Source organism: Nycticebus coucang, chromosome Y, assembly GCF_027406575.1.
Source record: "Nycticebus coucang isolate mNycCou1 chromosome Y, mNycCou1.pri, whole genome shotgun sequence".
NCBI classification, from domain to species: domain Eukaryota; kingdom Metazoa; phylum Chordata; class Mammalia; order Primates; family Lorisidae; genus Nycticebus; species Nycticebus coucang.
This window is the reverse complement of record NC_069805.1, coordinates 33846868-33872476: the sequence shown is the minus strand read 5'-3', so window position 1 is coordinate 33872476 and position 25609 is coordinate 33846868. Positions and strand designations below refer to the sequence as shown.

The 25609-nt window shown below is 45.2% G+C and overlaps 2 protein-coding genes across 3 annotated transcripts in view; both read left to right on the top strand.

Moving 5' to 3' along the window:
* The first annotated feature begins 4951 nt into the window (after window positions 1–4951).
* Window positions 4952–7906, top strand: LOC128579182 (uncharacterized protein KIAA1671-like). Its single transcript, XM_053581406.1, has 2 exons — window positions 4952–5030; window positions 7272–7906. Exon 2 carries the CDS (start codon window positions 7327–7329, stop codon window positions 7759–7761), a length of 435 nt encoding a protein of 144 aa, XP_053437381.1. The 5' UTR covers window positions 4952–5030; window positions 7272–7326; the 3' UTR covers window positions 7762–7906.
* A 108-nt stretch (window positions 7907–8014) lies between these two features.
* LOC128579188 (uncharacterized protein KIAA1671-like) overlaps window positions 8015–25609 on the top strand; it is a 46629-nt gene continuing 29034 nt past the window's right edge. Inside the window, exons 1-3 of one of the 2 annotated variants that reach the window (XM_053581409.1) lie at window positions 8015–8897; window positions 11341–11428; window positions 20877–22395. In XM_053581409.1, coding sequence (XP_053437384.1) covers window positions 8398–8897; window positions 11341–11428; window positions 20877–21011 — 723 coding nt within the window. In that variant the 5' untranslated portion in view covers window positions 8015–8397 and the 3' untranslated portion in view covers window positions 21012–22395. Of the gene's footprint in view, window positions 8898–11340; window positions 11429–20876; window positions 22396–25609 lie in introns of those variants that run through there. The other variant, XM_053581408.1, reaches the window with a different exon arrangement.

Here is a 25609-nt window from a genome sequence, read left to right as displayed (position 1 = left end):
AAATATAGTACACACTCCATAGGAAACTTTGCTCTCACTGATACCCCTGTCATCAGGGGAGTAAGAATTTTATTTAAAAGTCCTTTATTGAGCACCGATTGTTTTTAAGAAATCATGGGACCAGGTGATTTACAATGTGCCTCTTAGAATCCAGAAATTCGGTCTCCATGAGGGAAGTGTCAGCTGCACAAAAGTGGAAAATGCAGAACCAACGAGCCTTGGGGTTGAGCTAAGTCAGAATCACACTCTTTAAAATGATGGGGGATTTAGCAACCTCTTGTTTCTGGAGCCCAGAGTAAGGGAGGGACTCGCCCAAGCTGTCACTGCCCGTTAGTAGAGATGCTGAGACACAAACTAGGGTGATGGACATAGATTCCATTTTTATGAAATATCCAGAGATGGCAAATCCATAGAGAATGAAAAAAGATTAGTGGATGCCAGAGGCCAGGGGAGAGGGGAATGGGAGTGACTGCTTAATGGGTATGGGATTTCCTTGGGGGTGACGAAATGTTTTGGAATTAGATAGCGGTGGAGGTTGCACAATATTGTGAATTTACTAGATGTCACTGAGCAACATTGAAATGGTTGAAATAGTGAATAGTATGTTATGTGATTTCCACCATAATTATGAAAAAGGTAGGGTGATGGAATAATTTATTGTGTGAACCTGGACACCTTAGAGAATGAAGAGATGGTCTCAGGTAAACGAGAATGTGTAATCACCCTGACTAAAAACCACCCTGCTCTGACTTGCAGGCAAATGATTTTTCCTCGTGGGTGCTGACAGGTTGCAACTTTTGCAGCATTTCAAATGCTTATGAGTCCTGGGTTATTTCAAGCAGGGGTTCTGACCAGGGGTGTATTCTTGCTGCAATTGGGTACGTAACACTGTGAGGGACATCTTTGTGCAAATAGCTTTTCTTTTGTACTATTTCCATAGGATAAGTTTTTTGTTTTTGTTTTTGTTTTTGTTTTTTTGCAGTTTCTGGCTGGGGCTGGGTTTGAACCGCCACCTCCGGCATATGGGGCCAGTACCCTACCCCTTTGAGCCACAGGTGCCGCCCTCCATAGGATAAGTTTTCAGAAGTGAGATTACTGAGTTAAAAGTAAATGTGGGGTTTTTTTGGTGGGGGGAGTGAGGATATAGGGAGGAAACACTTGATTTGGAATCAGAAGACCTCTCCCCCTTACTGGCTTTGGGACTGGGATCTGGCTGTTTCTGGGCTGTGGGGCAGTGGTAATAATTCCAGCAGCACAGATGTATTGCAAGGATTAGTGAGAGAAGGCAGAAGAGACACGACATCACTTAGTATGGTGCCTGGCTCTCCTTGCGGGTCTCCAAAGATGTTAGTGGAAAGTGAATATTGCAGTTGTTTTTATAACTCAACATTGTCCCTGGGAGCAGATGAGCAAACCCATTTTCCATACCTGCCCCTGCAGTGGGTATTATCATTTTCTTTTCCCAGGGATGTTTTCCCTTCAGGTGCTTTTTTTGCATATTCATAATGCCCGTTATGGTGTCAGACTCTGGGGATACAGATGTGGGGCCTTCTTGTGTCAGGAGGACACAGAGATAATCATCACCCTTACCCTGGTGCTGGGCAAGGAGGAAGCGCAGGGAGCACAGAGGAGGCACCTGAACCAGCCCTGGGGCAGGGAAGGCTTCCTGGAGGAGGTGGCCTTGTGGTGGTGAGAATTGAGAAATGAATAAAGATTAGCCAGGCCCTGAGGAAATGGCAGGGCGGAGGTGTGAAGCTGAGGAAGAGCATGATGGGTGTGAGGTTTATGGTGCTGAAGTATGTGAGTGTGTGTGAGAGACAGACAGATGGGTGGTTCAATCATCTGGAGAGATAAAGAGGCTCTGGGACCCACCAGTTCTTAGAGAAGGAGTTTGATCTTTACCCCTCAGGGTAAAGGAGGGCAGTGGGGAAGAGCCATCCTGGTGCTTGCAAGTTCCAAATCACTCTGGCTGCTGCTAGCGATCTTCCCGCCTCAGCCTCCCGAGTGGCTGGGACTAGCGGCAGCTGCCACAACACCCTGCTGGTTTTTTTATCTTTACTAGAGATGGGGTCTCACTCTTGCTCTGGCTGGTCTTGACTCCTGAGCTCAGGCGATCCACCTGACTCTGACTTTAACTGCTCCTTCTCAGTGAGTCCTTCCCTGGTCACCCAATCAGTCTCCATTCTGTTCTTTATTGTCACTTATCTAACCTTCTAAATGTTTCACTTATTCATGTTGTTTATTTCCTTTTCTCAGTCTTCTTGAATCTCTCTATGGAGAACAGAGATTTCTGTATGTTTTGTTCACTTCTGTGTCTTCAGTACCTGGCACACAGTAGGTACTCAGTATTTGTGTACTGGAGGAAGAAAGGGGAGAAGGGACTACGGCTACAGCCACAGGGACAGGGATGAGAGGGTGCTTGTGCACCAAATGACACTTGGCATTTTGATTGGGTCCTTTCCATCGGGGCCTGTGGGTGGGTAGGTTGCATTTGTCCCGCAGCCCTGCTCCTTGGGGAGGACGTGAGCATGCACTTTGCCAATCTGTCCATTCTTGGCACTTCGCACAGTGCACCGCACAAGATGGGTTTGCACTGTTGTGGGGCCAAGGTTATGTTCCGGAAGATGCTGGAAGGTGTCAGGACCAGCCCACGCCCCTCACCAGATGGTGGCATTCCAAGGAGGCTGCAGCCAGAGACAGCTGAGTGAATGGCTGAGTGAATGGCTGGTGAGCTCTCAGATTGGATTGAAGGGTGTCATTATGGAAGAGCCTCAGCAGCTGTTAAAATGAATCAACGCCTCGGGAACTGGGAGAAAAGCTGCCAAACAGTCTGGTTTTGAATGGAAGTGCTTTCTCTCTTGTGGATCTCTCAGATTCCCCAGGAGACCGCAAGCTTCATGGCTGCACCCCCCGCACCAAGCGTAGAGCCTGGTGTTTTGGAGGGAGGCAGGAAGTGTTTGCAGAAGGAGGGTCAGAAGGATGGAAGAATGAAAGCTTGCGATGACTCCTCTGTAATCCCAGCACCTGTTGCTCTGAGTGACTCCCTTTTCAGAGAAATGATGTATGTATTTTTTTTTTGTCTTCATGAAAATGGCAGGAAATGGGAATTTTGAACTTTGCAAATCATTCCTGGGAGAGCAAGCTTGTGTTGGTAAGCTCAGCAAATGAAAATAAATATTCATTGCTATACCCATTGCTTGTGATTGTACTGATGTCCTCTCTTTCCTGGTCCAACACAGCCTCCACCTCCCAGATAAATGCCTTGTTCACTTTCTGTCCCACATGCTGATGTCCATAATGAGACACACGTATATATATGTGTGTGTGTGTACACGTATCCATAGGTAGATATCCACACACGCACACATATGTATACACGCGTACATATCAGAGATCGCTTAGACTCTGTTTCCCTTCTTTCCTGGCAGCGCTCATCAGATACACTATTTAGAAAATTGAGCCAGTCCACCTAAGGAATAAATAGCAGCTGCCCTCTGCTGAGTGGGCTTCCAATATGTTTTGGAAGAGACTATCATCTATTAAGTCAAGCATGACATATGGAATACACGTAAAGTTTTAAAGCCTGTAGTTACATTTATTTCCTTGTATCGTAGCACAGGTTATGAAAACCTGAGAATCATGAGTTTCTAGGGTTGGGAGGACTTTAAATTATTATTATGTTTCTTTTTTTTTTTTGGCCGGGGCTGGGCTTGAACCCGCCACCTCCGGCATATGGGACCGGCGCCCTACCCGTTGAGCCACAGGCGCCGCCCAGGACTTTAAATTATTATTCAACCATCAGCTGTGGTGGTTAAAAAACTTCTTTTGCTTTCCTTTGTTCATCGACCTATTAATTGATTCATATTTATAAATCAGGCATTTGCTAGTCATGCAAAATGGCAACTCTAGAGGTAGACAAGATATACAGCAGGTTGCGAGGCAGTGCTCTATTTAAGAAGGATATGCACCAGGATATCCTTTCCTTATTTTCTCTTGTCCTTCCCCCGTTCCTTCCTTGCAGAATAGCCACTCAAGTGGGTTCAAGGATCCTAAAAGGGAAGTGACATTTGTGGGCCATTGATCCTAATTCAGCAATGGTTGCCCTTGATGACTCTTCCCAGGAGAAGCCACACAGAAAAGCTTTCCTTCCCCTTGTGGGCAGGCAGCTCCCAAGACCGTGAGGTCAGTGTGGTCACAGCAGGTGTCTGAGTGTGGCCTATCCTAGGGTGGTGCTCCGCCGTGTGGTCCACTGGGCCTGGTGGGGTCCCTTGGTGGGCCTCGGAGGGTTGAGCTTCCACCTGAGCAGTTTCCTACTCTTTGGTTCTGTCATTCGTTAACCATAGCCAGAGTAACTCATCTTGTATTCCAGATTGCACAGAGTCATTTGCTGTGAGACTCAGGGCACTGAGACTTACTCAGCATCTAAGAAGAGTGAGAAGTGGGGTCAGAATATTTCACCATTCGTTTGTTTATTCACTCAACATTTATTTATCCACTTGATGCTTTTGTATTTCATGGTATTATAAACAATGATATGTATTCCCCAGTATTTCGTAATTGCTTGTGTGTGTGTGTTTCTTGTAGAAGACTGTGAGTTCCCTGGGAGTGGGGGCTATATCTCACTGTTTCTTGCCCATCTTTGTGTATGTGGTAGGTGCTCCATAAACGTGTCCCAGAGAAAGGGGGAAGATTTTTAGTGAGCATCTACTGTGGACTCAGCACTATTTATGTACACAGATATATAAGGCTACATAATTAAAAAGCTGCAAGGAACATAAGTTTTATTAGCTGTTGGAGATGCTAGCGGATGCAGGTGGAGCTTGAGTGCTTTTGTGCCGTCTGTTCGTATATGACTGGAATTCTGGAGCCAAGGCTGTCCTCCTGTGTCTCCCTAGACCTGCTGGAACCAGCCTGCCTCTCCCTGCCAGCTCTGCCATGGGAGCGTGCTGACAGCCCCATCCACGATGAGATCTGAGACTGCTGGCTTTACCCAGCAATCACGCCCCCCTACCCGGGGCCTACTGGCTCAGGTAAGTGGCTGCTTGTGCTGAGCTCAGGAGCTGGAGTGTCCAGGGGTTGGGAGGGTACCTGTGGGTGCTCCCAGGAAATTTTGTCTCTGTCCTTTGAATCCTGTCATTGTCCTGTGTCTCATGGATGGGCTACATATGTGTCCCAGAGCAGGATTTCAAGAGGTCACAGGGGCCAGCTCTAGAGGTGAATAGCTCTGATTCCGGATGGGATTTTGGAGGCTTAGAACTCTGCCTGGGGTCTTTGCTGATGGAAATTCTCCAGTTCTCGGATGCCCATATCTGTTCCTTTATTCTGCCTCTAACTGAGTCTAGACAGTGTTCTGCGGCTTGGGAAGATGGAATCTGTTAGCACTATTGAGCATGTAAGGGAGGGAGAATATCAAAATCTGTCTGCTCTCTTTCCTGGAGGCTGCTGAGTGAGTCAGAGCCGGGGGAGCATTGCGGGGCCTCTAGGAGGGGAAGCGGGAGGCTTGCACTTAACTAAAATACCTTCCCCTCTTGTAGTTCCTCCAGATCAGTGGTGCTCAACCTTCCTAATGACATGGCCCTTTAATACAGTTCCCGTGGGTTGCGACCCACAGGTTGAGAACCACTGCTCTACATGGTGGCTAGTTGGCAGCAGTTTTACAGGGAGGGAAAACAGTGAAGTGAAGAGGACCTGGGGGTCAAGAATAGGGACTTGTCCAGCACCTTGCAAGACAGGAATGAAAAATAACCTTTAAACAGGTAGAGCTGTGTGGGTCATGGAGCTGAGGTCAGGTTTCAGCTGTGTGACAGTAAGCAGGCCTGGTGACCTCTCTGGGCCTTTTCCCACACCTCCCGAAGGGAGACGACACTGCTACCTTTTGGGTTGTATGAAGATTAATGGAGAGGAAGGGGTCTTGTTTTGAGAGAACAGATCTCATGGCTAGATGAAAAGCGGCTAAAGCCCTGAGCCGCTGCAAAATAGGTGTGATCATTGTACCCATCTGATAAAGTTGTAAGGAGAAGATTTATAAAATACCCAAAGCACCTGGCTCAGCTTGAGGTCTCACTCATGCTAAGCCATGTTGGTTGTACTTTTCTTATTAAAAATATGAAGGCTGGATGTGGTGTCTGTAATTATATCTCAGTGCTTTTGAGAGGCTGAGGCAGGAGGATCGCTTCAGCCTGGGAGTTCAAGACCTCCTGTCTGTGAGTGACATAGTGAGAACCTGTCTCTACAAAAAATGAAAAAAAATAAAAATAAAAATACAAAAAGGTGGGTGTGGTGGTATGAACCTGTAATTCCAGCTTCTTGGGAGGCTAAGGCAGGAGGATCGCTTGAGCCCAGGAGTTTGAGGCTGCAGTGAGCTATGATGATTCCACTGCACTCCAACCTGGGTGATGGAGCAAGACTCTGTCTCTAAAAGTAAATAAAGAAGTAAAGTTTAAAACAACAATATGAAGGCAGCCAGCATAAAATAAGTGTTCCACAGAAAGGAACCTAGAGGCAAACAAGTAACAACAGCAAATTTAGTGAGAAAAATGAGATGATTTTTTTTATTTTTTAATGGCATCTGCAAGGGTCGGGGAAAAAAGAGACTAAGAGACTGTCTGGTGAGGTTGGTGGCTGAGCCATGCGCTCTGCAGCCACTCGCCCTCCTTGTGACTCCAGGGCCGGCTGCTTTGGGTAGCTGTGGGAGCTGCCATGGTCACTTCTGTGCTCTGTGCTTGTTGCTTGGCATAGGGATGCCTGATGTGGGTGGACTCTGCTGCAGGGCCGTCACTAGGGTGGCAGCAGTGAGGGACTGTGAGGATGCTCCCACCGGACCTTATGCCAGGAGCATGTGTGGTCTGGGTTCAAACCCTGATTTCCCCTCTTGCTTCCCGAGCAACTGCAAGCCAGTTACTTCATGTGTGTGAGCTGGTTTCCTTATCTGTATGGCAGAGACAATCACTTGTTATCATAAGAACTGGCCTCAAGATTGGCTAAGTTGGGAAAGTCCTCTAGCCAGTGTTGGTGCCTCTTCCATACCCTTTGAGCTGGAACAAACTTCAGAGACAGCCGTTTACTCCACTCCCCTCGCCCCCAGCTCAGAGAGGTGGATAGACAGGCCCAAGCCTGCCCGGTGAAGTCAGTGGAGGGCTGTGGTCCAAATCTAGGGCTCAGGTCTCTCTGCCCTATTTGCCTAAAACAGTCTGCTCCCACCCAGAGCTGTGTTTTGATGTTTTTCTCCTTCCTCCTCGTCCTTCCTTCCTCTCTCTCTCTTTCTTTTTTAGCAGTTGCTTTTCTACTCCTGATGTCCTTAATCCCCATGGATCCTCAACCATAACCATGGTCACGCGGGTCGAGGTCGGCTCCATAGCATCCCTGACTACAGTGCCAGGCCTGGGTGATATTGGCAAAGAGGAAACCCTGAAGCGGACTTACTTCTGCCAGGCTAGCGATACCTCTGGGGCTCCTTCAGCCCGGATCTTGGAAGGAAAGAGCCTGCTGAGGAGCCCAGCTCACTTACTCCCCCTGCCGAGGCTCTCCCCTAAGCCTTTCTCCAAGGAGCAGGCTCCTGCAGATGGGAAACCCCCTGTGTCATCTTTGCTGCACAGTCCGCCCAGCCTGTGTCCTTCTGGTGGGCTCTCTGAGGAGGTGGCAGCAGAGGACCTGGATAAGAGGATGCCCGGTTTGGTGGGGCAGGAGGCAGATGATGGGAAGAGACCAAGGAGAAGCTCATCTCTGTTCATGTGTTCCTGCGGCCCAGCCCCAATGCCATGATTCTCTTTGAAACCACCAAAACTGGCCCCACTCTGGGGAAGATGGTCAGTGAGGAGATGCTGGAGGCCAAGGCAGGCGTGTCTCAGGAGCCCCCTTCAGGTACCACGCTTGAGGTGGCTGCCAAGCCCCCTGTGCCCACCCTAAAGCCCCCAGGGACCCTTCTCCGACCAGCCTCCCTGCCGCAGGATATGAGGCCGGCTACAGCCCAAGAGGCGGTAGGCCTCCACACCACTGTCTTAAAGGCCAGTGGTGTGGAGGACATGGCGGGCCCTGCTCCGGAGCCCAGACCTCGCCTGTAGAGAAGGCCCATTTCAGACATTTTTATAGAAGCCCTTCAGCCTCAGAAGCCAGGCCCTGGTGGTGCAGCCACTGTGAGGAAAACACCACCCACCCCTCCTGAGAAGATGTGGGTGAGGAAGGCTTTTGTCCTTGGACCTCACAGCCCCGTTTGAGAGCAAAGAGGCCTTGCTGAGGAAGACAGCCGATGAAGTGAGTGGAGCCACAGTGGGCTCAAGCGCTGACCGCTGGGGCCCAGAGAGGTCCAAACCAGAGCCCAAGGTGGACAGGGAGTGTTTGGCCAAGGCAGAGCCCCCTCTTCATGGCACGAATTCAGAATTCCTGGAGGTGGCCTGAAAAATGCATGAACAGCAGGAGAAAGTGCTTTTGAAGCACGACACGGGTAGCCTCAGGGCCCCAGGGGCCTCAGCCAGGGTTGTCCTGAGAGATGACCTGAGTCCTTCGGAAGAGCAAGTCAAGCTGGCCCGCAAGCATGCGAAAGCACCTGAGCCCCCTTTGCCCAGGCCAGGAAGAGACTCAGAACTAGCTGATGTCAAGGTCAGACCAGTTGACAGAGGAGTCCCAGCCCCTGCAGGGGGCAAGTGGGCCTCCAGGGGGAGCATGAAGAAGTGTATCAGCCTGCTTGGGGAGGACAGCGCTGTGCCCATGTCCTTGGCAGCGGGGCCTGGACCCCCCTTGGCCACCCCTGATTCCCCATTGGCAATGGCAGAGCCCAAGAAAGTGGGTGTGAGTGTCCAGGAGCGGGTCAGAGGCTGGGCTGCTGAGAGCTCCGAGGTGAAGCCTGAGATGAGGAGGAGGACATTCCGGGCTCGGCCGCTGTCCGCAGATTTGACCAAAGTGTAAGTGAGCACTCCCATGCATCTCCCTCAGCCCAGGTTGCTGTAAGCCGGCTGCCAGAGACCCCAACGGGAGAGGGAACTGGGCTCTGAGCCCCCTCTAGGTGTGGCCAGCACTGGGGGGGGGCTACAGCTTGGGGTTTCCTCGGCCTTTCTCAGCTCTGCACGCAGCCTTTGAATGAAGCCAGATATGTGTCCATTTCACAGATGTAGGTCAGGAAGCTAAAGTACTGCAAGGAAGTTGAAGCCAGATGTCATTCTAGCTTACCCTGTCTCCATAGCTAAGCCTTCCTTCCCTGAAGTCTGAGACCACCTACCACAAGGCCTAGGCCTTTGTGAGTGGCCCAAAGTATGAAATCAGAGGGGTTGAGATAATTTCGGCAGGTCACTTCCCCTCACTGAGCCTCAGTGTCTTCATCTCACAAATGGAAATAATACTAAGACCTTCCTTAAAGGACGGAGGTACAAACTTAGAGATAATTCTGGAAATCACTCCACCCACAGGAAGTCCCTAGTATATTGCGGCTCCAAACAATGTCGATCCAGTTGGTTAACAATGGTTTTCTAAGCTTGGCCCACCTCTGTTTTTCCACAAGTGGCCACAACAAGGAGATGCCGCCAGGCATGATCAACTGGCTCGTTAATCACATGCAGCCACCAACATGCTTTGTCTGGGGAGGAGTTTGCAGGGCCAGGATCTCTGGGCAGATTACCCTCCTGGCTCTGGGAACTAGGGCAGCCATTCTGGCCATAATTAGACCGGTGGCTCTCAGCACATTAGAATCACCTGGAAAAAATATCTGTGGCTTGGCCCTACCCCTAAAGAGTCTAATTTAGTTAGTCTGGGGAGGGGCTGGTATTTAGAAGTGTTTAAAAGCTTACAAGCAGGTCTCTTGTGCAGCTGAAAGACTTGGGACAAGACCCCCACTCTGTCCTGGGCTAACACGACCCCCAATCAACCGCAAGAGACGACACTTGATGCAATCAGCAAAAGGGTTTTTATTCCAGCATGCTGGGGCTTATCTCGTGACTCTCTCAGGAGCAGAGGAGTGAAGCCCCGAACAGCAGATTTTACAAGCTTATAAAGGCAAAAACCACAAAGTAAGCAGGAGTAGCAGACATAGCAGGGACTTTAACCATAAAGTAAGGAGGGGGAGCAGACATAGCAGGGGCTTTAACCATAAAGTAAGGAGGGGGAGCAGACATAGCAGGGGCTCTAACCATAAAGTAAGGAGGGGGAGCAGACATAGCAGGGGCTTTCTAGATAAGAAGAACTCTGGTTCATTACTCAACTGTCTTAAGAAAAGATTAACAGTTAAACATTTACTTAGTCCTTTTATCTGCTTCAGCTCGAGTTTATCTCCTGGAACAGTTACAAAAGGTCACATTCTCATGGTAGGGGGTGAGAGGTGGTCACATTCCTATGGATGGTGGTCACATTCCTATGGTAGGGGGTGAGAGGTGGTCACATTCTCATGGTAATACTTTCTTTCACAGCCAGGCATGAGAACCCCTGAGTTAAGGTAGCAGATAAGGGGACACAGGTGCCAAGGACCTCACTCAGGTGCTTTCTCTCACTGTGTCATCATAGTGCCTGGGAGGGGCTGTGTGAGTATCCCCCTCTGACAGATGGCGGAAAACTGAGTCTCTGAGTTTAGCAACAACACATGACAGCCTCACAGCTCCCGAGAGGCAGACCCTGGGTTTTCTGAGCATGGGTCAAGTTTTAAGTGGCTTGGTTTTTCTCCCCTCCTTTTTCTTCAAAGCCCCCCAGCCCTCAATTAAATATGTGCTACATACTCATGCATTTATATCAGAGAACTCATCAGGCTAGAAAGAGTCTACCCTTCCTCTCCCTTCCCCTTTATAGGTGGGAAAACTGAGGCCCTGAGAAGGATAATCACTCAGCCCCTGGTCACCCAGACAGGCAGACAGACATGGGCCCCACACATTTCCTGATGGTCCACTGCAGATGGGTTGCTAACAACAACTATTAATTATCCGTTCTGTGGCATCTTCACTCTTCCCCAAACGCCCTCATGTTGCTATTAGGACCGTGGGTAGCCTCTTATCTGCCCTATAAAAGAGATGGGGAGGTGCTAATTATCCCCATTTTATAGATAAACAGAGGCTCAGGTGAGGTCACAAGCCTGACCAAGTGCCATAGAGAAGAGGCAGGGTAGAGCTGGGACCAGCACCCTGTGTCTTCACCCCAGCCTGGGGCTCCATCCACTCCCATGATGCTGTGTTTAAGGTAGGCTCTGGCCACTGGGTTCTTCCCCTTTTGGCAGCTGGAAGGAAAGAAAATGTCCTTTTCAAAGAAAATCAGCCAGTGTGTCTGTGACACTGTCAAGGCTGACACCCTTGAGCTCCTGTGCTGGTGTGTGTGGGCTGTGGGGAATCACAGATTCTGGCTCTATACAAATAACTTGGATCTCTGTACCAGGTTTTCAAGTTCAGATTCAAGCAAGGAAGTCAGATATGAGAAGTGTGCTGAGCTGAGTGGCGAGCTTTCTAAGAAGCTGAGAGAAAAGGTAAGGCGTGTCTGTGTTGGGCACATCTTGTTTTCCAGCAGGCAGTTGGACTTACTGGAAAAAAGAGATTCCGTGATTAGCTAGACCTGGGAAGGAATCAGACATCTGTCATGCACAATAAAAAAAGTTTTTTTTCTAAGTTGGGACTTTTCAAGTCTTTTCTGGTGTGATGGGTTCTGATTTTCTACTCCCAGGTGTTAAATACCATATATAAATGTAATTGTCAGATATTTTAGTTTTTCTTTTCAAAGAGGCAGAAGGGCATGGCTTTCTTTTATATAAAAGTGCCTGCTTTCCTGTCTTAATTAAGACACCTAAATTTAGGTTTAAAATGTTAATAGGAACTCTCTCAAAATCCCCTTATTATGGTTTTTACTCCTTAAAAGACTTGCCACCTAGCCATAGAAGAAAGAGGTACATTTCCAGCAATTAAATTGCTAAAAAAGTATTTTTTATTTCATCTGTTTAAGAAGAGGAAGCTTGTAAAATAACTGCTAGGTATAACTGGTTTGTGGTTGATGCTTTGTGCAGTCTTAAGTTTTTTAACAAAGACTCCTTGAGATACAGTTGACATATAGTAAAAGCACATAATATAAAGCATGCAAACTGATGAGTTCACAAGTGTGTAGACCTGGGAAACCACCGCCCCAGCTGAGATAATGAACATTCCCATCACGTCCCCTCAGGCCACGTTGAAGTTGTCCGTCCTGTACCCTCCTCTGCAGGCCACCACAGATCTGCTTTCTCTGCCACTATAGATTAGTTTGCATTTCTGGACTTGAATATAGATGCAACCAGGCCTCTTTTGTTTCTTCACTCAGACTAATTAATTTGACATTGGTGGTTTATTCTTTTGAGTTGCTGACTAGTTCTCCACTGGGTGGGCAGACTGCAGTTTGCTCCTCCCTTCACCCTTTAATGATCGGTGGGATTGTTTCCAATTTGGGGTCATTACAAATAAACCTACCGTGAACATTTGTGGACAGTCTTCGTAGGGACTTGTCTTTTCATTTCTCTAGGAGTAGTATTGTTTTATGTTTTAAGGGACTTCTACAGAATTTTAAAAATAGCACCAATGCTTGGTTCTAAGCCCTGCAGGCCTATTTCAGTGAATCCCCAGCAAGATGGGCTGGCTTTGTGTGGTGATCCCATCACTGGTGGAAAAGGTTTTGTCCTGCAAATTTTATCCTTGCACCTCTTGAATCACTTCTTTGAAATGGTTAGGAGAGGATTCAATTTAAGTAAAACTCCTCATATTTCCATTAAACTACTGTGGTGACAACAACAGCAAGAGCAAAAAGGGTTACAGGAAGCAAGAGTTTTGGCAGATGGCTTGAGACTAGTTTATTATTTTCTCTGTAATTTTGTGTGTTTGAAAACTTTCAAGAAAGGAAAAGTTAATATACTCTTAGTTTACATATAATGAGATTTCATCCCTGTAAGGTGACTTTGTATATGTGTGTGTTCACTGTGGTAAAATATACATAAAATATACCATTTTAAATATTTTTAAGGAGTAAACTAAAAAAATGTAAAACAGCCTAGGTTTTTCTAATATAAAATACATATATGTACACTTATTATACAGGGTGGACATAAAATTCATGTGCAATTTACTATGTTAAACTATTTTAAATTTTACATGAACTTTATGTCCACCCTGTATATAAAACTAATATAAACCAAAGAGTAAAGAAGACTTTTTTTAAGGATTATAACTAATTGATAATAGTTATTATCCAAAAAGTGGACTGGTATGTGAATGAGGGAACAAAAATAATTTGAGCTTTATCTGTATTGTTTAGATTCCTTTATGATGAGAGATTCATATATTACTTATATAAAATTTACATAATAAAATTTAAGCAAAATTCTTCAATAGCATTTCAACATCTAAAGTAAGGGTTACCAAACCATGGCCCTGCCTGCATGATCACCATGTTAAAGGGTACAATTACGTGGCATTGGTACATTCTCAATGTTTTGCAACCATCACTACTAACTAGTTCCAGAATTTATTTATCTATTAGAGATAGAATCTCACTTTGTCACCCTCAGTAGAGTGCTGTGGCGTCACAGCTCACAGCAACCTCCAGCTCTTGGGCTTAGGCAATTCTCTTGCCTCAGCCTCCCAAGTAGCTGAGACTACAGGTGCCCGCCATAATGCCTGGCTATTTTTTTGTTGCAGTTTGGCCAGGGCTGGGTTTGAACCCACCACCCTCGGTATATGGGGCTTACGCCCTACTCACTGAGCCACAGGGGCTACCCTAATTCCAGAATTTTTTGTCACCCCAAACAGAAACCCTGTATCTAGTCCCCTATTTCTGGCTCTTGGAAAATCACTAATTTACTTTCTTTCCTTTTTTTTTAATTGTTGGGGATTCATTGAGGGTACAAGAAACCAGGTTATACTGATTACATTTGTTAGGTACAGTCCCTCTTACAATTGTGTCTTGCCCCCAAAAAGTTCCTTACACACCAAGAGCCCACCTCCCTCCCTCCTTCCCTCTCTCTGCTCTCCCTTTCCCCACTCTCACTGTCATTAATTGTCCTCGTATCAAAATTGAGTACATTGGATTCATGCTTCTCCATTCTTGTGATGCTTTACTAAGAATAATGTGTTCCAATTCCATCCATGTTAATACAAGGGCTGTAAAGTCTCCATTTCTTTTATTTATTTATTTATTTATTTATTTGTTTGTTTATTTGTAGTCTTTTTGCCTGGGCCAGGTTTGAACCCACCACCTCCAGTATATGGGGCTGGTGCCCTACTCCTGGAGCTACAGGCGCCCTCCCCCCACACCCCCCCAAGTCTTCATTTTTTTTTAAATGGCTGAATAGTATTCCATGATGTACATATACCATAGCTTATTAATCCATTCTTGGGTTGGTGGGCATTTAGGCTGTTTCCACATTTTGGCGATTGTAAATTGAGCTGCAATAAACAATCTAGTGCAAGTGTCCTTATGATAAAAGGATGTTTTTCCTTCTGGGTAGATGCCCAGTAATGGGATTGCAGGATCAAATGGGAGGTCTAGCTTGAGTTCTTTGAGGGTTCTCTATACTTTTTTTCCAAAAAGGTTGTATTAGTTTGTAGTCCTACCAGCAGTGTAAAAGTGTTCCCTTCTCTCCACATCCATGCCAGCATCTGTGATTTTGAGATTTTGTGATGTGGGCCATTCTCGCTGGGGTTAGATGGTATCTCAGGGTGATTTTGATTTGCGTTTCTCTAATAATTAGGGATGATGAGCATGCATTTTTTCATATGTTTGTTAGCCATTCGTGTGTCTTCTTTAGAGAAGTTTCTATTCATCTCTTTTGCCCATTGGTATATGGGATTGTTGGCTTTTTTCATGTGGATTAATTTGAGTTCTCTGTACATGCTAGTTATCAAGCTTTTGTTTGATTCAAAATATGCAAATGTCCTTTCCCATTGTGGAGGTTGTCTGTTTGCTTTGGTTATTGTCTCCTTAGCTGTACAGAAGCTTTTCACTTTAATCAAGTCCCATTTGTTTCTTTTTGTTGTTGTTGTATTTGCCATGGAAGTCTTCTTCATAAAGTCTTTCCCCAGGCTGATATCTTCAAATGTTTTTCCTATGCTTTCGTTCAGGATTTTTATTGTTTCATGCCTTAAATTTAAATCCTTTATCCATCTTGAATCAATTTTTGTGAGGGGTGAAAGGTGCGGATCCAGTTTCACTCTTTTACATGTGGATATCCAGTTCTCCCAACACTATTTATTGAATAGGGATTCTTTCCCCCAGTATATGTTCTTGTTTGGTTTGTGGAAGATTAGGTGGTTGTAAGATGTTAGTTTCATTTCCTGGTTTTCTGTTCGATTCCAAATGGCTGTGTCTCTATTTTTGTGCCAGTACCATGCTGTCTTGACCATCATGTCTTTGTAGTACAGCCTAAAATTCGGTATGCTGATGTCCCCGGCTTTGTTTATATCACTAAGAACTGCCTTAGCTATACGGGTTTTTTTTCGGGTTTCATACAAAATTCAGAATCATTTTTTCTAAGTCTTGAAAGTAGCATGTTGGTATTTTAATAGGGATGGCATTGAATCAGCAGATTGCTTTGGGAAGTACAGACATTTTAATAATGCTGATTCTTCCCAGCCATGAGCATGGTATTTTCTTCCATTTAATATCCTCTGCTATTTCCTTTCTTAGGGTTCATAATTGTCTTTATAGAGGTTCGTCACCCTTATGTTAGGTATATTCATAGGTATTTCATCTTGTTTGAAGCTATGGTGAAGAGAGTTGTGTCCTTAATTAGCCTCTCATTTTGACTGTTATTGGTGTATACAAAGACTACTGACTTGTGGACATTGATTTTATATCCTGAAACATTACTGTACTTTTTTATGACTTCCCGGAGTCTTATGATGGAGTCTTTGGGGTTCTCTAAGTATAAGATCATATCTTCAGCAAAGAGGGAGAGTTTGACCTCCTCTGCTCCCATTTGGATTCCTTTTATTTCCTTGTCTTGCCTAATTGTATTGGCTAGAACTTCCAGCACTATGTTGAATAGTAAAGGTGACAGAGGACAACCTTGTCTGCTTCCAGTTCTAAGAGGAAAAGCTTTCAGTTTTACTCCATTCAGTAAAATATTAGCTATGGGTTTGTCATAGATAGCTTCGATCAGTTTAAAAAATGTGCCACCTATGCCTATACTCTTCAGTGTTCTAATTAGAAAATAATGCTGGATTTTATCGAATGCTTTTTCTGCATCTATTGAGAGGATCATATGGTCTTTGTTTTTGCTTCTGTTAATATGGTGAATAACGTTTATGGACTTGCATATGTTAAACCAGCCCTGCATCCCTGGGATGAAACCTACTTCATCATGATATATGACTTTTTTGATGATAATCAAAATAGACGATAATCTATTGGCTAGGATTTTGTTGAGAGTTTTTGCATCTACGTTCATTAGTGAAATTGGTCTGAAGTTCTCCTTTTTAGTTGGTTCTTTTCCTGGATTTGGTATCAGGGTGATGTTTGTTTTATAGAACGTGTTGGGGAAGATTTCTTTCTTCTCAATTTTTTTTTAATAATTTCTGCAGTACAGGAGTAAGCTCTTCTTTGAAGGTTTGATAGAATTCTGGTGTGAAGCTGTCTGGACCAGGGCATTTTTTTATTGGAAGATTTTTTTATTGTTTCTTTGATCTCAGTGCTTGAAATTAGTCTGTTCAGCAGCTCTATTTCTTCCTGGCTAAGTCTAGGGAGAAGGTGTGATTCCAAATATTTATATATTTCCTTCACATTGTCAAATTTCTGGGCATAGCGTTTCTGGTAGTATTCAGAGATGATCTCTTATATCTCTGTGGTATCAGTTGTTATTTCCCGTTTATCACTTCTGATTGAGGTTACTAGAGATTTTACTTTTCTATTTATACTTAGTTTGGACAAAGGTTTATCTATTTTATTTATTTTTTCAAAAAACCAAATCCTTGTTTCATTAATTTTCTGAATGATTCTTTTGTTTTCAATTTCATTGATCTCTAATTATTCTTGGATATTTCTTTTCTTATGCTGGGTTTAGGCTTAGATTGTTCTTCTTTTTCCAATTCCAAAAGATGGCTTGTGAGTTTGTTCATGTGCTCTCTTTCTGTTTTTCCAATGTAGTCATCTACAGTGATAAATTTTCCTCTCAGAACTGCATCCCACAGGTTTTGGTAGCTTGTGTCTTCATTGTTGTTATGCTCAAGGAAGTTAATGATTTCCTCTTTTATTTCTTTCTGCACCCAACTGTCATTCAACAGAAGGTTGTTTGATTTCCATGCCTTTGTGTGGGGTTGAAGGTTTTTGTTGGAGTTGAGTTCCACCCTTAGTGCCTTGTGGTCTGAGAAGATACAAGGTAAAATTTCAGTTCTTTTGATTCTGTTGAGGTTTGTTTTGTGTCCTAGGATATGATCAATTTTGGAGAATGTTCCATGGGGCAATGAGAAGAATGTGTATTCTTTATCTTTGGGATGGAGTGTTCTTTATACGTCTATCAAGCACAGTTGTTCTAGGGTCTCATTTAAGTCCCTTCTATCTTTGTTTAATTTCTGTTTGGAGGATTTGTCCAGCTCTCTAGTAAAAGGAGTGTTAAAGTCCTCTATTATTATGGTGTTATAGGTATCATATTGCTCAGACTCGGTAAGGTCTCTTTTAAGAATCTGGGAGCATTGTATATGTATATACCATGGAATACTATTCAGCCATTAAAAAAAATGGAGACTTTACATCCTTCGTATTAACCTGGATGGACATGGAAGACATTATTCCTAGTAAAGCATCACAAGAATGGAGAAGCATGAATCCTATGTACTCAATTTAGGTATGAGGACAATTAATGACAATTATGGTTATGAGGGGGGGAACAGAAAGAGGGAAGGAGGGAGGTGGGTGGGGCCTTGGTGTGTGTCACACTTTATGGGGGCAAGACATGATTGCAGGAGGGACTTTTCCTAACAATTGCAATCAGTGTAACCTGGCTTATTGTACCCTCAATGAATCCCCAACAATAAAAAAAAAAAAAAGAATCTGGGAGCATTTAAGTTGGGTGCATAAATACTTAGAATTGAAACGTCTTCTTGTTGTATTTTTCCCTTGACCAATATAAAGTGACTTTATATTTTTGACTTTAGGTGCTTTAAATCCACATGTATCTGAAAATAAGATTGCAACCCCTCTTTTCTTCTGAGTTCGATTTGCCTGAAAAATTGTCTTCCAACCCTTAACTCAGAGTTTTAATTTGTCTTTTGAAGCCAGGTGTGTTTCCTACAGACAGCAAATGGAATGGCTTGTGTTCTTTAATCCAGTCAGCCAATCTATGCCTCATCAGTGGGGAATTCAAGCCATTAACATTTATTGAGATAATTGATACGTGTGGTAGTGTTCTATTCATCTTATTTTGTGAGAGTCCATTGCTTAGTTTTATCTTTGCATCATTGTGGAAGTTAAGTTCTGTCCTTTAATTTATTAGTTCTTACTTTGCTGCTGATCCATTGTGATGGTCCGTGTGTAGAACAGGTTGAAGTATTTCCTGTAGAGCTGGTCTTGTTGTAGTAAATTTCCTCTACGTTTGCATATCCGTAAATGATTTGATTTATCTGTCAATTTTAAAGCTTAACTTAGCAGGGTACAGAATTCGGGGCTGGAAATTGTTCTGTTTAAGTAGATTAAATGTAGATGACCATTGTCTTCTTTCTAGAAAAGTTTCATTAGAGAAGTCTGCGGTCACTCTGATGGATTTGCCCATGTAGGTCAACTGGCGCTTACTCCTGGCAGCTTGCAGAATCTTTTCTTTTGTCTTGAATTCAGACAGGTTCATCACAATGTGTCTTGGAGAACCTCGGTTAGAGTTGAGGCGATCTGGGGTTCGATAGCCCTCTGAAAGCAGTGTGTCAGAATCTTTGGTGATATTTGGGAAATTTTCATTTATAATATTCTCTAGTGTGGCTTCCATTCCCCTATGGCATTCTTCTTCCCCTTCTGGGATACCTATAATTTGTATGTTTGAATGCTTCATAAAGTCCCATAATTCTGTCAGTGAACATTCTGCTTTCTCTCTCTTCTTTTTTGCCTCTTTAACTATCTGAGTTATCTCAAGAGCTATGTCCTGTACCTCTGAAATTCTTTCTTCTGTGTGGTCTAATCTGTTGTTGATATTTTCTATTGCATCTTTAAGTTCCCTAATTGACTGCTTCAGTTCCTTCATCTCTGCTATATCCTTTCTATATTCTTCATATCATTCATCTCTTATTTGATTCTATTTTTTATTTCCTTTTGGTTATTTTCCACTTTATCAGCAGTTTCCTTCATTGTTTTCATCATCTGTATTCTAAATTCCATTTCTGTCATTGCTAACATTTCTTTATAGGTGGAATCCTCTACAGTAGCTACCTCTCGGTCCCTTGGGGGGGGTTGGTCTGGAATGGTTTTTCATGTTATCAGGATTTTTCTCCTGATTCTTCCTCATGAATGTTACCTTTTATCTGTTTCCTTGCTCTACTTTTCCTTTCACTTCCTCTTGCTCTTTAAATTACCATGTCTGTGGCCTAGGGATTCGATGAGTCAGCTGCCGGCAGGATTAGACCAAAAGAATACATGCAACCACTTGCCAATTCTCCACTGCTTTTGTCCTCTTCATGGGGTCCAGAAGTCCCTCACTTACTCCCTGTGTCCCCAAAGGGATGTTTTTGGGCAGAACCTACCAGCCAGATATGCCTGGAGTCTTCTTTCCCCAATCTCACTGTGCCCAGTTGCAAGGAAGCTGTTACTCGCCACCATCTTGTTCCCCCTCGCCCTGGCCCCCGCTAATTTACTGTCTATTACTTTGGGTTCACCCATTCTAGATCTTCCATACAGATATAGCCGTGCAACACGTAGCCTTTCATGACTGGGTTCTTTAACTTAGCTTAAGGTTCTCAAAGTTCATCCATGTTACAGCACGAATCAATACATCATTCCTTTTGATGGCTGAATTGTATTCCATGGCATGGCTGTGTATCATATTATTTATCTGTGCATCCATCATTGGACATTTGGGTTATCTATACCCATTGATGATTGTGAATAATACTGTTATGTACAAGTTGTTGTTTGAACCTTGTTTTTAGTCCTTTTAGGTGTATACCTTGCAGTTGAATTGGTGCATGTTATGTTTAACTTGTCGAAGCAGATTTATTACCAACAGGAAAAAAATATTTTGTAAGTTACTAAGTAATATCTTTATATCATAAAAATCAAATGGAACTGAAGTATGTGAGATTCAAGGAAAACAGTCCTATCTTTATTCCATCCTTCCAGCCTCACATCCCAATTCCCCTTGCTCGCAATTTGATTTGTGCCTTTTCTTTAGACTGTGTATGCATGTATATACTTACATATACAGTTTTTAAAAATGGTGTTATATTATCATATACTGTTTGTAGTCTGCTTTCTTCTACCCAAGAGGAAACTATTTTGTAAGTGTCCTTAGATGTTCTGACATTAGGATTCACCTCTTCCTATGGATACAAATAAATGCCTGTGCAATAGTCCATTGTTTGGATATATCAAAATTTATTCAGTCAGTGCCTTTTTGATGGGCCATCAGGTTGTTGCTGTGTTCTTTTGCTTTCACAAACAATACTGCCAGAACTTTCTTTTGTTTACATAGACCCGTGCACATAGGCAAATAAAGAGTTCTGAGAGGAACTTGGCTGGATAAAAGGAAATGAGTATTTTAAAATCATGGTAGGTATTCCACACTGCCCCAAAGTCTTGCCAATTTGTGTTCTTTCCAACAGTATCTGAGTGTCCATAGCCCCATGTCCTCACCCACACTGGATGTGTTCACTCTAAAATTTTATGGTATATCATTGTTTTAATTATATAAGCACCCATTTCTATCTTCATTTTTCAATCCTTTACTGTTGAGTTGTTTCTTTTTATTTTTTTCTCTTTTCTAGCCAAAGGATGGGCCTGGTCTGGCTGAAACATCTGCTCCAAGAAGCCCCTGGAAGCTGGTGACACTCGGGAAAAGTCCAGGTAGACGGAGCAGAAAGACAGTTCTAACCAAGTCCCTGACAACTCTTGGGGTGTGAGCACAGCAGGAACTCCTGACGTCACTCCAGAAGATGAGGGAAGCTTCCAGACCGTGTGGGCCACAGTGGTTGAGCATCACGTGGAGAAACATACTTGTGTCTAACCCTATGAGATGCTGTCTCTTAGCCATGCCCCCCAGCAATGTGCCCGATACACGTGCCCCAAAATCTAGGCCCAGGCAGGAGAAAGGCTTTGGCTAGGGAAGGACCCACTGGAAATAAAAACTTCAAGAAAGACAACCCCAGGAGCCTTGACAATCCTAAGACAGAGAAATTGGGACATAATGCTCTTTTGAATGGAGAAGGTGAGTCAAGAAGGTATCACACATCTCTCCAGGAAAAATACCCTTTGGGTGAAAAACACAAGAGCCCTTTCATAAAGCACTCAGAAAATCCTCCCACATCCCAGAGGATTGAGACCAAGTATGACATTATGCACACAGTGTGGGAGCGTGCTCACAGCGAGGCCATCTCAACAGCACCAGAGAAGAAAGCGGTGACCCTCCGGAGCAGCAAGTCTCTGAAGGGGAGGCATCTGTTCCAGGAAGTCACCCTGGCTGATCTGGAGTCTGGTCCAGAGAGTCAGGTGGGGTCTGTCCAAAGGGTCAGTTTGATTTGGGAAGCTTGAGTGATGCATGAATCTAGTGGGCCAAAGCTTGATTTTCGAGAGTCAAAGGATGTGATTGGGGGCAATTGCCTGTCGCCCAGATGGACAGGTAGGGTTGTAGGGAGCTGGCATGAAGTGGTCAATGAAGAGCCCCATTGTCCTGGGACCACCTCCATGAGCACTGTCAAGGCTTCTGTCTGGGATACCCAGCATGAAGGGCCCGAAGGGACTGGACACAAGCCAGGAGTAGAAGCAAGGGGTCCCCCCCAGGAGTGCTGCCTGGATCCTCCTTCCAAGGCTAAGGTTGAGCCCTTTGAATTCCAAGCACAAGCACATCCAGATGTGTCTCCTGTGCAGAAAGGGACCCTTACTGCACCTGCCAGTGAGGGTGACCAAAGGCTGGTCCAGATACCAGAGCCTGAAGTCAAAATGAGGAAAGCTGGTTTGATTGACCAGAGAATGGACAGATGGAGACGGCGGACTCTACCCCATGATGTGAAATTTGATGCATTTGGTTTCCTCACCCCAAAGAACTCATCGAAGGTGGAGGAGAGGCAGACTGATTATTTGACTCACACACCTGGTGCCTTAAAAAAACCTCAGTTATCCCCCAATAGCGTGGAGACCCAGGAGGTGAACCCAGGTGCTTTACAGGACCAGACTGTCTCAGTGGTAAAGCAAGGGTCACCTGTGGAACCCAAGACAATATTTTTTGCAGTAACCTATCAGATTCCTGATATTCAAAAGGCAAAGGGTGTTGTTATGTCAGGGCTTGACAACTTGCTAGAACATTCTAGAAAAGTCACTCCACCTTCCTCTCCTCATTCTTTCACACCAATTTTGGTTTCTCTTAACCATGAAGAGCCACTGGAGGCAGTGGGCAGTAAAAACTGGACTAAGGGAAGAGTGCATGAAAATGTAAGTGTTTCAAAAAATCTGAAGCTGACAGAGTGCCCATCATCTGTTGGGGACAAGATTCTGGAAACTTCTAGGGAAAAAGTCATCAATGTGGATGCTTTATGGTGTCATCCAGGATCCGAAGATGGCACTGGTTTTCAGAACAATTGGAAGGATACCAGGAGCAGGATGTCCCCTAGCAACACTGCTCCGAAAACTACCCCGACTTTGAAGAATCGTCCAAAGGATCTTGTCAGAAGGACAGAGGTGATCAGTGAGATGTTCCCAGGCAAGATCAAAGATGGCTACAGATTGAGTGTGCTGGACTGATGGCTGAGTACCAGGAGCTGTCTAACAAAGTCCCTGGCGAGGCTCAGGAGTGGAAGGAGAGCCGGACTTTGGTGCCCAGCAGCTCACCTTGGGAGAGGCCAGGTGGGGTGGGACAGAGGAGGAAGAGCCTGAAGGACACCTCCGAAGCAGAGGGTCTCCGGAAACAAGCTGCTCCAGAAACAAAGCACAGCTCTCCTAGTTCAGGCAGGCAGCCGGCAGAGACCCTAGGGGCAGCCACGAACACCAAAGCCAGCTCTCCTTTGTGGGCTCTGCCACGGGTGAATTCCTTCTGAGAGGTATCCAGGGGTCTCTTCTGTCCCTGAAGGCTCCAGGAAAAAGGCTTAGGAATTACAGAGGAAGACAACAATGCCTTTGCCAGTAAACATCACAATGCAAAGTGTCCAAACGACCCAGCTGAGTTGAAGAAGTCCTTTAGTCAGGAGGATCTGGGAGGGAGGGTCAGAGTGTCACCCAAATCACCCCCTGCTGACTGGAAGAAAGGGAGTCTGAGGAAATCCGCTGAGTGGATAGAGGAAGACATTGTGGCCCAGTGGGGAGACCACCCACATGACTGTGGCAGGTCGCCCATGGATGTCAAGAGGGCCTATTCAGAGAAGGGGCCCCCTACCATGATTCAAGATGGTCTGTCCATCATGCATGAAGCCAGAGAGAGGAGGAGAGAGCAGCCCAAAGAGAGACACAGCCTCCCGGGGGAGAGTTCAAAGGCCAAACTGGGGCCCTCCTGTTGGGAGTCAGGGACTCCAGATGGTCACAAGGTGAGTGAGAAGGCTCTTTGAATTTTGTCAAACATTGAGTAAACATCTAGGCCAGGGGTCTCAAGCTCAGATCTTATATGGGCCACATGGGTACATGTGTGAGTGGGGTCAGTGGGTGGGAGACTCCAGGGAGTTGTAGCCAATGGAGAGCTCATGCCCTTGGTGAAGGGGGCAACTGCCTGTTGGTTCCCTCTGGCTCTTGACACCTGAGAACAATGGCCTTGAGATGGGAGACCTCGTTTATTATAAAATCTTAAAATCTAGACTTTTATGTGTAATATGCAGGCCGAAGAAGATGTCTGCTGCTGCATACACCCCTGGGGGGCACCAGTTTCACACCTCTGGCCTAGAGTGATGCTAATGATAGGTGTCAGTGATAGCTTTATTGAGCTCCTTCTGTATACCATTCTGCTGGGTAGTGTTCATTATTATGTCCCCAGCATCCAGCTTCATCGTTGACATCTTGGGAACATTCAAGAAATATTTGTTGAGTGAGTGAATAGGTGGTCTTAGATGAGCCTCAGAAGAGGGCTCATAATAGTTTAGTTCTCACAGAAGCAGATCCTTGTAGGTAGTTTTTTTACTCCTTTTTTTTTTTTTTTTTTTTGGCTGGGGCTGGGTTTGAACCCGCCACCTCCGGCATATGGGACCGGCACCCTACCCGCTGAGCCACAGGCACCGCCCTGTAGGTAGTTTTTTTTAAGGGTGATTCCAGGAAGAACTAGCAGGGCAGTCGAGCAGGGAGGCAGGTGATATAGGGACCCCTGGGAGGCAGCATTAAATGTCTGTGGAGTTGTCCTATCCAAGGAGCAAGGGATCTGCAGTATGCATTTCCCAGTTCCTTCTGTCCTTGCTTGATGCTGGTTCTGGGGTTATTCACATTCAAACTCTTCCATCCTGGCTGGCACCATGTTAAATGGTTGAAAGAAAATCCTCGTACAGTAGGATACCTTTGGCACTGGTGTGTATTTGAGACTGACAATGTCTGTTGCAGATACAGTCATCTTCCTGTGCAGATCGATAAAATTGGAGGCTCAAAGAAGTTAGGTGACTTGTCCCAGGGCACACAGCAACAAGTGGCAAAGCTAATATTTGAACCCAGATCTGGTCTAACTCCCAAGAGGTAGTGGACCATTTTATAGTAGTCCACTCTAGTAGAAACCACAAAGGAAGGAATCTTTTGATCTCTGTTGGGAGATGGGACACTGTGAGCCAGGTCAGGGAATGATAGGATGCAGAGTGAGGCACTAGAGAAGGGGCCCAGGAAGGTGTCTTGGGGGAGAAGCTGGCTTGGGCGCAGCCTCGAGGGATACATGTGAATTTGGATGGGATAAGGGGAGTCGAAGGCTTTCAGAGCAGAGGCACAGGATACACAAAGCCTCGGAGATGGGAAGAAACATGGCATGTTCTGGAGGTCAAGTGCAAACTATCTTAGTGCACCCCACCCCACCCCGTGTGGTGTGGCATCCGCAAATTAGGGCCCAAATGCCACCTCTGCTGCCCCTTGCAGACTGAATGACTAAACGCAAGCCCTTCTACCTCCCTTGGCCCGAGTTTCCCATCTGTCAAAGAGAGCAGAGGTCCAGTCTGGAAACGGATGCTTTGGAAATAAACAATAGGATGTTGTTGGTCAAGATCATGAAATGAGGGTTTACCTAGAGTTAAAAGCAGGTAAGTGGTAGAGTTGGGCTTTGAAACTGTGTCTGTAGCAAGCACAGTTCAGACTGAGAAACCAGGCTCTGTAACAAGCACGTTCAGATCCTGCAGACTTGGTGTCTGAATCTCTACTCTGCCACTTGCCCACAGTGTGTGAAGCAGTCCCTTGGCTTCTGTGAGCCTTGAAGCAGTGAAGAAATACCAAGTACAGGCCTCCTGGGTGACCTGGGGAGGTTTTCACCTGTCCCCACCTCCAGCCTGTTATTGTGTGAACTGGGCTGACGGAGGAGGCTGCATCTTTTTGCCAGCACCTTGGTTAGGGCTGGCTGGCA